This window comes from Condylostylus longicornis, unplaced genomic scaffold (genome assembly GCF_029603195.1).
Source record: "Condylostylus longicornis isolate FDR11 unplaced genomic scaffold, ASM2960319v2 ptg000075l, whole genome shotgun sequence".
Taxonomy (NCBI): Eukaryota; Metazoa; Arthropoda; class Insecta; order Diptera; family Dolichopodidae; genus Condylostylus; species Condylostylus longicornis.
In genome coordinates, this window is record NW_026578043.1 from 3,543,587 (window position 1) to 3,560,720 (window position 17,134).

At 26.1% G+C, this 17,134-nt stretch overlaps 1 protein-coding gene across 4 annotated transcripts in view; it reads left to right on the forward strand.

Moving 5' to 3' along the window:
- Window positions 1-15,454, forward strand: part of LOC129612554 (probable serine/threonine-protein kinase DDB_G0282963) — a 100,377-nt gene extending 84,923 nt beyond the window's left edge. The window contains exons 2-10 of one of the 4 annotated variants that reach the window (XM_055526217.1): window positions 7,307-9,852; window positions 9,910-10,123; window positions 10,544-10,657; window positions 10,715-10,816; window positions 10,877-11,075; window positions 11,173-11,288; window positions 11,350-12,496; window positions 12,553-12,651; window positions 12,746-15,454. In XM_055526217.1, coding sequence (XP_055382192.1) covers window positions 7,355-9,852; window positions 9,910-10,123; window positions 10,544-10,657; window positions 10,715-10,816; window positions 10,877-11,075; window positions 11,173-11,288; window positions 11,350-12,496; window positions 12,553-12,651; window positions 12,746-12,876 — 4,620 coding nt within the window. In that variant the 5' untranslated portion in view covers window positions 7,307-7,354 and the 3' untranslated portion in view covers window positions 12,877-15,454. Of the gene's footprint in view, window positions 1-7,306; window positions 9,853-9,909; window positions 10,124-10,543; window positions 10,658-10,714; window positions 10,817-10,876; window positions 11,079-11,172; window positions 11,289-11,349; window positions 12,497-12,552; window positions 12,652-12,745 lie in introns of all 4 variants that reach the window. The other 3 variants (XM_055526220.1, XM_055526216.1, XM_055526219.1) reach the window with 3 other exon arrangements.
- Window positions 15,455-17,134: the final 1,680 nt, after the last annotated feature.

Consider the following 17,134-nt stretch of genomic DNA (forward strand, 5'->3'; position numbering starts at 1 on the left):
ATTTACATTTTTTTGGGTACCTGTGTTCAAAATAGTGTTATATTATATATTTAAACTATATTTTTATTGAAAACTTAAAATAAAGTAACATGGAAAATGTTAAAATATTGTTGAGCAGTACGCTATAAAATTTTTTGGTCTTCAAAAAAATCAGGAGCAAAATTTATTTTTCATAAAACAGTCTAGGGAAAAATGTACTTAAATATGTAATATGAGCTAGTTATACCAAAAATTCCTATACATCTTTATGATAAAACCTTCAAAAATTATTTTTTCCAATTAATAAAGTAATGAGTATGACGATAAAGTAAACTTCAAGTTAACTGTAAAATAAGAGTCAATTGAATCGGGCTTCAATTAAATTTTAATTCCTCTATATCCACTTATTACTTACTTGTATTAAAGTCGTGATTTACAATAATTATACTTCAACATATATTGAAGATTAATGAAAACAATTATTTTGAATTTTTTGTGAAACTTACAGAGTACTCTTATTTCGATGTACATACATATGTAGGTATTTGTATATATTTGAGGATTCTGATTTTCTATACTATTTGATTTAAGTAGATTAGAATCAATCTAATTTGAAATATTTAAAAATAAATACTTATGGTAAGGGATGATTACTGCCTAATCTACGGTGAAACTGCCATACAGTGTCTGTCCAATAAAATTTTCAATTTTAAAAGTAATTTTTTTTATTAGTCGATTAAATTGCCGACACTTATCAAAACTACGAGTATCATTATCTAAATAAAATACAAAGGGCGGTAAAAGTTTGTTTTACAGGTATTGTATGCTTGGTCCGAGGGTTGACTTTCTACGATAAGAAAAAGGTTTGGCAATATTTTTCCGATTCTAGGTGTAAGATTTAGGAGTGCATACTTTGGTTTTTCTAGAGAAAGATTATCTATAATTATCTACTTATATAACTATAAGTTCGTTTTTAATGGCGCTATAATCTTTAATGTACCAACAATTTGCTCTTGAATTTTAGGACCAGAAAATTAATAATTATGAAGTTAATATCCTTTTGTACCAGTTTGTATATATGTATATATTACTGTGTGAAATTTACGTTGATATGTCAATTAAATCACGTTACTTATAATGAGAATGTTTGTAAGCCTTACTTGAAATTAAGTTACATATTCATATTTTCATTTATAAAAATCCACATGTATAGAAACATATACATACATATATATTATATACATGAATGAACTTATGAGCATTTATATATGAATGCTTTTATGCCATTTCTGGGACACTCAACGTGTTTGCCAATGTCAGCGGTACATCAGTGGCGGAACAGTAACATATTTTGTTTATAAGCATAATATTGCTTTTTTGTAATCATATAATTTATAAAACATATTAAAATCTTTCATATACATTATTATATGTACACGAATATATTTAGTATGTAAATTTAAGAATAACATCGATAATGAAAGTTGCATTTTTAAAATATTTTTAAAAAAGAAATAAAAATAGCAATCTGCACCATATGGGATCACAAAAGCGCATTTTTTGCATCATCTTGTGAACGCGTAGATGTAGGTTAACATTCATGCATTTCTATGTTATTATGCGTATACATACATATGTCATAAATATTTTAATACATATATATACATTTATATTAAAACTAAAGCACAACACATACTTACGTACATAGTACACGTCTACCGTGGTTCTGTACCAAATACATAATATTTAAACAAAAAAAAGAAGTAGATTAGGTCTGCTGTCTTCTCGAATCTCAGATTTTAGTTATTGAAAAGAAAAAGAAGAAGAAGAGAATAAAAATTTGCCAGTTATAAAACCAAAACGAAAAAATACAAAACTGGTTTAGCTTAACGTTTTTTTCTTTTTAATTTTTTTTTTGTTATTTTGTGATTATATCAGATATTAATTTTAATATATTGGGGGATACAGGTTAATGTCTGCATAAAATCGCTATTAGCTCAGTTTTTTTCTTTGCTTCGTTTTATTTAAAAAAATAAATAAAAAAGAAAATACACAATATAATTTACAATTTATCGTTATCGTTGATCATCATAATGACGACGATGCTGATGGTAGAAATTTTATGACGAATATTATGGTATTTAGTATCTACATATGTAATATATAAATATACACATGTACATACATACATAATGTTAGAAGTCCTACAAATCCTTTAAATGGTACTTATTTGTCAAAATTAGTTCCGGATTTGTTACCGTAAAAAATATTCAAATATTTATAACTGAAACTCGAATGTTAGGCTAAATTTGCTGTTAATTTTTACAAGTTCCAAATAAAAATTAATTATTTTCACATCACCAAATTAGGTTTTATTAGTTATACAAAATATGTATTTGCATATAAAATGGTCCATAAAATATAGACATGATTATCTTACATTAAATTATTGCAAAAATTGTATATACATACATATATTTATGTTCATATGTATGTACATAAAATTATTCCTAAAAAAGAAAGAAAATAATTTTTCAAGACAGGTGAAAAATATCACAATATTTGTGCTTTTTATTGACATTTCATAATTTCTACCTTATTTTATCTTAATAAAATTAATTTTGTAACATTGAGATTAAGATAAGATAAAGTCATTACTGACATTATTTTTTGATTATGTAAATGCATACATATGCTAAGTGTTGTACATAAATAGTTTATGTAATTAATGTGCATACGTATGGTACATATACATATGTATGGAACTGCTAAAAATTATACAGAAATAAGTATATGAATAAACTAAATAATCTTCTGTTTATGCATTACATTACAAACACTTCTAATTTACATTCCATTTGTATTAAAACTTTTTTCAAATCAGCCTTGGATAATTTTTTTAAACCTTGAATTTAAGTTTTAAATGTTGAACAAATTATTTGAAATGAAGAAAAAATTAATTAAAGTTTTATATTGTTCTAGTACATTTATAACAAATTCTTGAGCCCATAATAATTATGAAATAAATTAATTAAAAATGTTAACAAATATTTTTTAAGTATTTGTTTGAAATTCGGTGCCATCACATTATCTCCCTAATTGTATGCAATGCGTTTGCTCATTAAAAGGTCAGTTATAAAAAAATGGTTATTTTTTTTTATTATTTGTGCCTTTGTTACCATCAAGTTTGATTTAATGGTTCAATTATTAGGTGATCAAATACTTATGTGTTATTAACTAGTTTAAATATGTAAAAAATTATAATTATATAAAGGCATACATACATACATATCTGTTGCATTCGGCCGTAATTTCTAATATTTCGTATGCAACATCCGTAAGTTAGAAGAAAAAATATTTCTTATAAGGTAAGTGTCTCTAATACTGACAGTGGCTGTAATACTGACATATACGAGGTTTTTTTTAATTATTAAGAGATTTTCTCTATACAACATATATATATTTTTTTATTTCTAGATTAATTCAAATTATCGCAATACTTTCTTTTATTCAGTTTTTAAATAACTGCAAAAAATTAAACATATATCAGTTTTGTTTTTATAGACATAGCAAAAGTGGGTTACATTGAAGAATTTCTTGTACTTTTTGCTTAATTTTTCCGATTTTGTTTTAATTGTTTTCTGATTTATGTGAGGGTTAAAAATATATGTATTTATATTAAATTAAATATTTTGATTATATTTTTGCTTATTTTATAAGTTATTCGGAGTAAAAACGTTAAATAAATAAGAATTTTTAAAAATTATTTCTCCCAGTATTAGGAACATCTTAAATTCGACCCTGCTTTTATTACTAACATATGTGTCAATATGCTTTTTCTTTTTGTTTGAATTATAATTTGATCCATTTTTAAATTTTTTTTTAAACAAGATGAAATATCTGTAGAAATCTAAATTTTTATTCTATTTTTATTGAATATTATCATTTTAACCCTTTTGAACCATTATTCATATATAGAATGTAGATTACAATTTTTTGCGCATAGATCAATATTAGGAATATTTTTCCTTTTCATCTTTAATCGAAAAATCATGAATTAGAATATATTTTTATTAAATAATTTTGTAAAAAACATTATTCTCAATTTTCTAAATTATTTAAAAAATCAGGAACAGAATCGCTTATTGTGCCCAAAATATCTCACATCAAAGTTGAATTTGTTGCGAAATATGTCAGTATTAGGGACACTTACCTTAAATATATTTAAATTTTCTTAAATACTTATGTATGTATATAAAGTTTTTCCTTTATGATACCTTTGTTTATGTATTTTCAAGTACTTATGTATTTTAAATTTTAAAGTAATACTTAAAAAATTGACGCGAAGTAATATGAATTTACATACAAAATATTAAGTATTCTAAAATTAGGTATAAATTAAATTAAGTAACGAATTCTTGTTTCTTTTGTTTGGTTTTTTTTCGTCATTTTAAGAATCCGTTAAATTTTTTAAAGTAAATAATTGAATATGTGCACCAAGATATTATTATTTGCCACTATTATGTGTTGTCCACACTGTATAGCTCCATATTCTTAAACTAAGTATTAAAAGTTCTCGTAACATAATATTTAATGTCTTTTTCTAAACTAACTTAAAAATTTTTAAAAGTTGTGTTAATTTTTAGAAATATTATGCATTAACAAACACAATGTAGTTAAATATATGTATATATGTAGGCTACTTATACCGACTATAACTTTCGATAGTTCAGACATTCACTTAAAACTCGAATCAAGTATCTATAAATCAAACTTTAATTGTCAATCAGCCCATTTCAACTAGGACTCAATAGAAATAAGATTTGTTTGATTGACCAGAAATTTAAGTTAATCACTACATAATTTAAAAATTTAAATTTTCGTTAGTTTAGTTATCGACATATGCACAAACTATTTTAAAACTTAGCAAAATTGAACAAAAATATATGTATGTATATCCGTACCATCAACCCGTGCAATTAAAAAATCAAATTTTTTTCAAAACCGAAATGTTTACAAATAAACAAAAATTATTAAAAAAACCGAAAAGCCTTGGGATTTTTTGTTTTTACTGATATAAAAACATAACGGTATAAAGTTTACCAATATCTCTGATCTTGATATATTGAACTATACTTTCTGTACTGTTAAGATCGTCATATTGATGTGTTACCTCTCAAATCTCAATATGAATCCTAATCGATTTTTACTTTTCGTTATTGGAGTAACATCACAAATTTATGTTAAACGTAGAGGAACAAGGGGAATCCGGAATTATAACACTATTATATAGTACGGTTTTTTCAATAAATTTTCATTATTCATGTACACACAGCATATACGAGCGTCACAATACATAATAGTGCTTGCGCATAAGTAAATAGTTCAATTTGCAAATCTTTTTTTTTTAAGTTTATTTTATGTTACCTTAATTATTTTATGTATCCATTGTTTATTACTAACTAATTATAATTTTATTACGGATATTTTATAACTTTCCATTCACTTTTCAATAGAAAAATAATTTTTAGGTTTATAAAATGGTTTAAATTTTATTTTTTTTTTTTTACTAATATTAAATTTAAAAATATATTATAATTATTATAAGTATTTATATAATAATTTAAAGGTGAAAAATTCTCATTTTTGATTTGTTACGAATTCTTATTGCCAAAATTTCAAAGGTTGAAAATCTCAAAATAACTTATTAATAAAAATTCAATGAAATTTTATACGAAAATTACAAATTTGTTAATAATTTAAGCATAAAATGTTAATTATTTATAAAATAGTATTAAATGTGGATTTTTAGATTTTGTAACAAAAAGTAGACAGTGCAATTCGACCCATTGTTAAAAAATCTACATTAAATATTATGCCTTCAACTGAGTGCATAAATGACGTCTACAGTAATCTCCGAGGCCAATCTTTTCAGTAAATTTGCACATTTCATAAGAAGGTGCATCGAAGTCTTTCCTTTTTTCCACAGAATCTACAGACACCATCGTCCTCTGAACCTTTCTAATTTGGCATTTTGGTATTTATTCATGACTTTTCTGTAACATTTCTGGTCATAGTGCTTCCTTGTAGCATTACAGATCTGCGCGATTCTCGATTTATTTTCTGAGCTCCTTCAACCTAAAAAGGAGTTACCACGCTTCACTAGCACTTAGCCCGTTTATTACCTTCTATTCCAACGTGTCGTGATATGTAGTACAGAGCTACCGAGTTGTGCTCGTATTCATTTTGTCTTTAAAGATAGACCAACACTCGAGCAGTTTTTCTCGAAGCTATACTTTCTAAACAATTTGTCCTTGGGCATATAAGCGAGTGGAATGTCAATAGAAAATTTCTCATGATCCCTAAAAAATCCTCGACTCCTGCCGCCGTGAATTATTCAAGGTTAAAAATTCTGAATGCCCAATTTATACTTTGGTCAGTACATATAAAAGCTACTCTGTTCCAATGCTCATGATTTGGCACTCTGTAATCTTGCAAATCCCAACATGCTGTCAGAAGAATGAGTTTCCTCAAAGATGTCGAGATCATCAATTTGGACTTTTGTAGTCTCGCAGTCGCGCCCGTCTTTTACTTTCGAGCAAAAGTCCTAAAGCTTCCTACTCCCAACTAGGTTTCTCTTTTCAACACTTTTTCTCTTATAATTAAAGTGTTCTTATACTAAAATTTCCAACAAGAACTCACCTTGCAGTTGAGTAGGGATACAAACAATAAAGGTGAGCTCCGTCGGTGAGGCAGCTGTCCGTTACCTGCAAAGTATGTTAATGCCACAACTACTTCCGTACTTTTTCTTCCAGTGTTGATGCGGATCTTGACAGCGGCTATTCCTCTTAGCGTAAATACCAAAAGTAAAACAAAAATAATACATTTTCTTATAAGAATGCAAGTTGTGCATAGGTCGTGCCCACAATCCCACACTACCTCTACATGTTTTGACGTGGTGGATGTTCACCTTGATTCGTCAGAATTTTCCTCTGGTCCAGAAAGCGCAGGTCCCTCTAGAAACTTGATTCTAACTAGTCAGCTCACCACGTTGCCTGAAACCTCGTTCGGTATTAAATGTTAATTTCATCTTTAATTGAAAAAAAAAAATAACAAAGATTTGGCATATTCGCTAATTCAAAGGTGAATTTGGGTGAACCACTACTATCTTTAGGCAAAAATTTATGAAAAAAAAATCAATATACTTATTTTATTTTTTTCATAGAGGAATATAAGTACATTAAACTTTATACCCCTTACATATTTTTTTTCAAAACTAAAGTAGCTATTCATTGAAGTTTTTTATTTTTTCTTTTTTTCTTTTTAGAGATTTTAATCAATAAGTTTCTTCACAAACTTTAAGAAATATATCTAAATGGCAAAAATGGATGTCGACGATGTTGTAGATTTAAGTATTGCATCCGGACAAGAACCTTTAACTACCCCTTCAACTGTTCAAGGGCTAAGAGCCATAGAAGAAAATTCAAATTTTACGTTAACTCCACTACAAATAGATAGCGAACAGCTTTCCAACAGTGAAATTGGTGTTAGTAACAGCAATAATGATAAAAATAAAAACGTTGATGATGATAACCATGGTGATGATGTTAAAACAAAAGAAGATGATAACAACATAAATAATAATAACAATAATAATAATAATAATAATAATAATAATAATAATAATAATAAAAATAATATTAATAATAATAATAATAATAATAATGATAATGATGATAATGATGGTAATGATAAAAATGATAATGAGGATAATAATAAAAGTAATAATAATAGTAATAATACAAATATCGATAACACTAATAAAAACAGTGATAACAATAATAATACCAATTCTAAAGGAATAGATCCAGATATTGATAAAAACTATAGTGACTGCAAATATAATAGTAATAATGATAATAACGACAGTAATAATAAAACTGAAGCCAACAATGGAAAAAATAATAATGACGATGGCGAACATAATGATAATAATAAGAGTAATAATAATAATGGAAATAATAATAACAAGAATAATAATGACAACAATAATAGTAATAATAATGGTAATAAATATAATATTAATAATAATAATAGCAATAATAATCTCAATAACGATCGTAACAACGATGTTGTTATTTGCGGAAAGAGCAAAGATAACACAAACAACAATATAAATAAAAGCAGTAGTAGCGATAATAATAACAAAGATAACAATAGTAATAAAAATGATGACAACAAAAATAACAAAAGTAATGATAATGATGGAAATAGCAACATTGATACAATTTATGATTACAGCAAGGTTAGCAGCGGGAGTAAGGATGGTAAAAATAAAAATTTTGAAATCGAACCTGGTAATAGTTTTAATAAAAAGCTAAATGAAAGTGAGAAAAATAGAGGTAACAAAATCAATAATGAAGATCGTGAAAGTAAAGTTAGTAAAAGTAACGATAACGATATAAATAATAGAAATGATAATGATAACAAGGACCTTGATGAAAGCACAAGTCATCAAAATAATGAAAATGTTAACAATAAAAATAATAACAAAGTTGATGAAAACAGTAATAATAAGAAAAATAAAGAAATCAATAATGATAATAATAATGAACCAGAAGCTGACAAAAATAAAAACAAAATTGTTGATAATCAAAATGATAATAGCTCTATTGCTAATTCGAGCAAAAGTAGTAAAAATTATTCTGGTAATAGTAAAACCAAGAATGATGATAATAGTCATGTTAATGACAACAACAAAAGTAATAACAGTAAGAATAAGAATGATATAAATACTAATAGCAATAACGGCAATAATATTATTAATGTTGACAATGATAATAGTAGTTATGGTAACAATGATAGTGAAAATAAAACCAATAGCAAACACGCAAGTAACAAAGAAAGCAGCTGTCAAAATAAAACCAACGATAATGCGGGCCAACACGATAAAAATATCAATATCAATAAAAATGAAAACCGTAGTTTCAATAGCAACAGCAACGCAATTAATACAAGTAACCATAGTAGTGCTACCAATATGAGAATTGATAATATTAGAAATAACGAAAATAACACGGGTAGCAAAAATTGTATTGATAACAGTAATAATAACAGTAACAATAATAATAATAATAATAATAACAGTAATAATAATAACAAAAACAATAACAACAATAACAACTTTAACAATAACGTAAATGATAATGATGATGATAACAACAATAATAATGATAATATTACTAATAACAATAATAATAATAATAACAATAATAATAATTATAATAACAATAATAATAATAATAATAATAATAATAGTAACAATAGTAATAATAATATTACTATTAGTAGTAATTTGAATATCATAAACAATTCAAGTAGTGAAGATAAACCAATGAGACGAGTTCTACGTCCCAGAACTGAACCAAAATCTTATGCTGAGGCGCCCGATATTGTCCTTTTGCCAGCTTCCAGAGTTAATGGTAGGCAAAGTAATCATCATCGTCAACAAAATGGAAATATTGATTCTGAATCAGATTATGATAGCGATGAAGAATTACCATTGCCTCCGCTTCCACCAATGAAAGAACTCACATCTGAAGAAATCAAAAGGCGTGATATTGAATTAAGGAAATTAAGAGAAGATTTAAGAAATGAGGAGACCAAATTAGTTTTATTAAAAAAATTAAAGCAATCCCAAATAGTGCTAAAAGAGAACTTCATTGTAACACCGGCTACAATTTCGCCAACTTCAAATCCATTAACTGCTATACCACAAGCATTAACCAAAGGCAGTTTAAGTGTAACCCCAACGACAGCGGTGCCACTACCGGCTCATGCTAAAAATACTAGAAGTAACGTTACAGCATTAAAGTAAGCTCTTTAAAAAAATGTAATACATAAAGTTCTTTTTAAATATTTCTTTTTTAGTAACAGTAACCGGAACCAACAAATCACAATTGGAAGGACGAATTCAGTACTTCCCCCTCCCAGGTCTTCCCTGCCAGGTGGAGCAACTCTCACCGCTAGTAGTCCATTAAGAAACAACACAATATTGCCAAGAACAGGATCGAATCTCACAATTACGCCATCAGTGACAATAACACCAACATCTGCCCCTCCAGCTGGAGTAAAACCACGCAATGTGAGTCGCAGTAATGTATACAACCAGTTTATAATCAAAATGAAAATTCAATTTATTCTCCTCTGCCACTGCAACAATTTTATTCAGATAATAATAATGCTTATTTATTCCAATTTTAACTTCCTTCTATTCAGAAATTATCACTCTTAAAAAGAAATCATTATTATATATGCCTATATATGCATATATACAAACTCTGTTTCAAATCTGTCCATGTTACAATTCTGCTAGAATATTTAGGACAGTTTTTTATGAGTATTTTTCTAATTAAATTGATTGATTGTAAATTAGATTAAAATAAATTTTTCCTACATACACGTAGTAACTAACAAATCTCTTTATTACGTCTGTGATCAGTATTTAAATATTTTTAATTGACCTAAAATAACATAAACATAATATAAATTATAATGCAAGCAGCTTACTGTTACGGATAATCCCAAACAGGTACCTGGAACAATCAGTAATTCAGTTTCCATAACACCGGCCCCACCAATTAAACAGCAGCAGCAAAACGAAAATTTAAAATCCAAGGTATTATTTGATACATCTCCTGTCAAAGCTGGTATTAATTTAAATTCTTTTGTGCAGAATGAACGTATTGCATCGAGAGAGGATGTTCAAACTCCAGCTCAAAGACAGGCGGCAGCTAAATTAGCTCTTAGAAAGCAATTGGAAAAAACATTGCTCCAAGTAATTGATAATTTTTATTTTATGAGAACAAAAATTTACAAATATTTACGATTACAACAGATTCCTCCACCAAAACCCCCGCCACCCGAAATGCATTTTATACCAAATCCAAGTAATACAGAATTCGTATACTTGCTGGGTTTGGAAACGGTTGTGGACTATTTAACTACCAAAGATCAAAAATCTACAGTTTTACCTCCATTTAGATGCGCTCAATGTAAAATTGATTTTACGCCGGTTTGGAAATGGGAAAAACAAGGTAGTTGTATTTAAGGATATATACTTTTTCATTAATTTAGACAAAACGGTTAACAATTTCTAAATTTTATGAAACTAATTCGCTTTATATTTTTTAGGAAGCAAAGATCCAAAAGTTATATGTGAACAATGTGTCACAACTAATGTTAAGAAGGCACTGAAGGCGGAACATACTAACCGACTGAAGACTGCTTTCGTAAAAGCATTACAACAAGTATAACTTTATAAAAATATTTTGAAAACTGAAGAAATATATATATTGTTGGTCATTTTAGGAACAAGAAATTGAACAACGATTAGCTTCGCAAAACAGTCCTTCACCTGTGGACTCTCATTCTTCAACACCCATTACTGTAATTCCACATCAGCAACCACCTCAACCGATAGTATCTGTTCAACCAATACCAATGAAATCACAAACTCCTACGCCATCCCAGACTCCAACGCCCCGTCCAACCCCACCTCCTCCACTACCACCTGCACAAGTTACTATAACTCCACAACCTTCACAACATCATCATCATCAGTCGCATCAGTCACACCAATCACATCAACATCAGCACCATCAAGCTCATCAATCACTTCAATCACATCAGTCGCATCAATCACATCAATCTCATCAATCCCATCAGTCACACCAGTCGCATCAGTCTCACTCCTCACATCAATCTCATCAATCCCATCAATCCCATCAAGCTCATCAAGTTCATCAATCTCATCAATCCCATCAAGCTCATCAATCACATCAGTCACATCAGTCACATCAATCGCATCCATCACTTCAAGCTCATCAGTCACATCAATCACATCAATCGCATCAATCTCATCAATCACTTCAGCATCAATCACACCAAGCTCATCAGTCACATCAGTCACATCAATCTCATCAGTCACACCAAGCCCATCAAGCACATCAATCTCATCAGTCACATCAGTCGCATCAACCACAATCACAAACCCGTCAGCACCAATCACAACAGCAACATCAATCACAACAATCAATTCACCATCATCAATCACATCATTCACACATGCAGCAAGCTGGACAACATCCTAAAAGTCAACCGACACCTCCCCCGCCGTCCCGAACACCCAGGCATGAGCAAAATGCCACACCGACACCATCTTCTGCTTCATCATCAGCTTATGACAAATATTCAAATGCTGCTGCTGCTGCTGCTGCAGCTCAATTAACTGCATTAGGAAGTTTAGCCGGTTTACCAATGAATTTGGGAGCATTAGGAAATTTAGGAAATTTAGGCAATCTTGGTAACCTTGGTAATCTAGGAAATCTCGGTAATCTTGGAAGTCTTGGGAATCTTGGTAATCTCGGCAATATCGGTAATTTAGGTAACTTAGGAAATGCATCACCTGCTGCTACAACTGCTGCTATGCAAGCTTTTCAGCAACAGCTATTTAGGGGTAAGTTAAAAGATTATTATTTTTTTTCTGTAGTCATCAATGAAAGAAAATTGTAGGCTTACAGCAAGGTTTAGCATCTGGAAATCCTCAACAACATCATATGTTTACACCTCTATTATATTCATACCATTTGGCATTAGCACAAGCAGCTGTTGGTACGTAATTTTTTTATTAAACTTAAAACTTGTATTTTTAACTTATAATTGCTTTAATTTATATATATTTTATGTTTTATGTTTTCATATTTAGCTGGAAAAAATCCACCAAGTCTAGCAGATATTCAAAGAGCAGCAGAAATACAAAGGCAATATTTACTTGAAATGATACCACCTCAAGCACCTGGACCTAGTAATAGCCGTCAGAATAACTGGAAAACTTAAAATTAATTTTAAACTATATATCAGAACTTAAAATAATTTTTAATGAACTACTTTTAAATTTAGACTTAAGACATTTAAAAAATCTAAAACTTTAAAGAAAAGAAACGAAAAATAAGATTCCAAATTATTATCTAAATTTCTTAGACACATGTTATGTATATATTTCTATATTCATATGTATATATATTTATGCATATGTACATATATATATAATACATAAATTTTAACTAAGAAATTATAAAAACATAATAATAATATGAGTATCCCTTATAAAATTATTAGATACGTATGTTATAGATACATAATTGTATAAAATAAATTCTAATATTCTTTTAAGTCATAGCTAAAATATTTATTGTAATGAATAAATTATTCAATAAGCCGTTGCATGCTCGCATTTTATTTCCATTAAAAATTATAATAGCATTTAAATACTAAATGAATGGAAAAAGCGGAAAGATTATGTTTTTGAAATTTAGTCAATTCCCTCCTCTACAAATACATATTTTAACATTATTCGTCAACACTTTCATCTATCGAACAGAAAATCAAAAATGCTTCAAATTATACAAAACAATAAGTGCTAAAATAACTTATAAATTCTAAAACTATACTTTTTATTTTTTTTTTTAAGTTTAAGAATATAGCTTCGAAAAACAAAATGAAACTGCAAAAGATTCTCACTTTAAGTTTAATATTCAATATTGGGATGGGAGTATGCATCGTGGCTAATTGCGTATTTATTCAGTATAATGTTTGTTTTAACTGAAAACTTTTGTATGTTTATTATTTTCGTAGTAGTTATTCATTACTACTTTTTTAATCTCTAAGTATTTTATAATTTTATTAAAAAAATTAAATTTTTTCTGTTAGAATATTCTTATCACTGCTTAGAATAAAAATATATTATTATATTTCAATTATAAAAATTGATATAAAAAATTAAAATAAATACAAATTACAAAATTTAAAAATTCTTTATATAAATAATTAATTAACATTTATTTAAGCTAGATAGTTTTTTACAAAAACAAAAAAGAAAGGAAAATTCAAAAAAAAAGGCAAAAAGTAAACAAAATTGATAGGCTTTAAAACAATTAAAAAAAAAAAACAATTTTTGGTCTATAATAATTAATATTTATCTAATTATAACGATTCTTAGATTTTAGATTTTTATTGAAGCTAATATTATTATAAAAAAAAATATTTCAAAACAATAAAAAAATTACAAAAAAAAAAGATCTTACTTATAAGTATAGCTCAAAATAGTTCAGAATTAAATAACATTTTAAATATAAGATTTGTTTCGTAAAAGCGTGCATGAAAGAAAACATGTGGAAAGTTTTAAGTTTTGGTTAAATTTTTCTAATCTGTCTATTTCAGTAGTTTTTAAAATTTAAAAAAAAGACCCATTGAAAAATGAATCTCCCTAATTTTTTTTCTTGTTTTCCCTTCAGCAAATATTTATTTAAATAATTTGGAATTATATAAATAAAAATATTGTATGTAATTGAAAATTGTTTACATACTTTATCGCTGATTCCTTCTTAAGACTCATAAAAATAACTACCTAGTATGTATTTTGATTACATTTTTCTCAATATACAAAAAATTAACTTGAATATCTAACTTTGAAACCAGATCCAGGGTTCGCTTAGCTTAAACTAAAATTGTATAATTTTAAAATAATCAAAATATTTTTGAAGAAGAAAAGGCAAAAGTAAAATTAAAAACAATTTTTATAATGTAAGTTTAACATGTTTTATAATACGTTGATAAAATAGAAGTAATTAAAAATAAAATACCCATAAGTTTTTATAATTATCATTTCATAAAAAGCAAAATAGTTAAGAAAACTACTGATTTAGAAACGAAAAACTAAAAAAAAAATTGTAAAAGAAGATGCTCGAAAGCATAAGTATGAGTCCTCTTTTTATTTGTTTATTTTAATTCAATTTTTATTTGAATTAACAATTATAATAATTATATAAATTTTTTATTTATTTAAAAAGCAAATTAAATAAAGATAGCTTTTCGTTTTGATATTATAATTTGTTTTGTATAGTTTTATATTGCGCGTACAAATTAATCGTAAAAAAAATAAAAACAATTTAAATTAAATATAGTATATAACATATTAATAATTTATAATTATAATAACAATATTAAGGATAAAAATAATGAAAATATTGATAATAATAAAATTGACGAAAGGGTCATACATATTTATATATGTATTTAAATACATATGTATTTAAATATTAATTACTAATTACATGATTTCTGAACAGATAAATTTTATTTTACAGAAACACAATGTTATGTACTAAATCAATATTATTTAATATGTGCTTTTTTATTTTAAAGTCAAAACTTTGAACATTAATATAATAGTACGAAAGGGTAAAATCAACACTGAATTTAAGTAAATTAAATTATAAATTACTTGAATTTGATTTTTATAATTTTTGTTGAAATTCGTGATAAAACCTATAAAAGGAATATAAACAATATTTTATTTAATAAAAAATCAGAAAATATTTTATTTCTTAGAAGAAAATTTCAAAATCAAATTTTATTTCTCGTGAAAATACAATAAAGATACATATAACACTTTACATCGTCAATTCTATAAAGCTATGTAATTAAAAATTGGTTTAAAATTCATAAATTTGTTTAAGTAAAAATGAAGTTATGATTTAGTTTTAATATTAAAAAAGGATTTTACTACAATATTAGGGCTGAGTTAATAAAAAGTTATTGGTTTTTATATTATTTCTATGCCCACAAAGTTAAGGATAAAATATATTGTTGATATGATCTCAACAGTTATAGCTTAATTTTGCATTTTTTATTTAAAACTTAAGGATTTTTTCTATCTTCAACATTTAAATAATCAAAGAAAAAATCCAATATTTGCTGTTGAAATCTCAATTATATTGCCAAATATAGTTAGATATTCAATTATTATTGAATGCATATTATAGATGATGATTAAAAAATCCAAAATATACCAATTGGAAATTATAATTGTAAAACCTTCATTTATTTTCAGTCTTATGATACACATAAATTTTGTAAGACCTTAATACATTTTTATTAATTAAACTTTAATTATGCGATATTTTGGAGAATATTCATATTCATAAAATTCATATAGTTTAGGTCTTTTCAAATTAGTTATTAAGATTCTTTTATTTTTATTAAGGTAATAATTATGTTTTTAAATAGAGAAAAGTAAATTAAAATCGTTGGTTATTATTTCACAATGCCTTATCTTTAAAAAATTATTTTATATTTAGTTGATTTTAAACTTGGTTTTAATCCTTTGCTACAATAAATAAAATAAATATTAAATATAAAAATATTTTATTAAAAAATAAATAATTTAACGCTTATTACGTTTTGATTTTATTTTTTACTTTAACTGTAATTAAAATCGCATATTTAAAAATATGTAAATAAAGAAAGTGTTTAAATATAACGAAAAAGAAAAATATAAACTAGAAAATATTGTTTTTTAATTTTATTTTATATTTAATTTACCATAAATGAAAATCAGAGTTCTGTAAATATACCTGTTCAAATAATTTATTTCTTAAAAATTATTATTCAAATTTACTAATTTGTTAGTAAAAAATGCCTTGTAATTAAAATACTTTAATTCTTATATTTATTTAATTAAAAAATGTAAGAGGAATTGTTTTAAAAAATCAAAGATATTGTTAAGAGATTTTGGATCACTGAAAGTATAAATTCATGATGTACCAAAATTTTATTTCTAAATGAATTTCCAAAATTTGAGGAAAAAATCCTTTTCTTTCAAAAAATTCGGATAAAAATTTTTTTTTATCAAATGTGAATTTTGGTTCTCAAAATAAAGCACAGATATTTATCATAAAGCATTTTTTTTGCTTTTAGCATTTCATTTGTATAAAATCCTATATTATCAAGTTTACTTTCGAAATGTTAAATAATACACGCTTCAGGTGTGGTATACATGTATTACAAATTACATTTTAAACATTTCCCTATACGTAAATCATATTTTGTGGCAAGTTGCATATTTAGATCTTATTGAATAAGCAACTAGCATATTATAATTAATTCAAATATTTTAATTTTGCAAAAGGAACAAAAGCGTTGGCCTATAAAAGTGGGCAAAACTTCATTTCTCGAAATTTTTTATAAATTTTATAACACCTTTTTATGGTTATTTTTTTCAAAAAATGAATGGAATTTCGTTTTACTATGTATA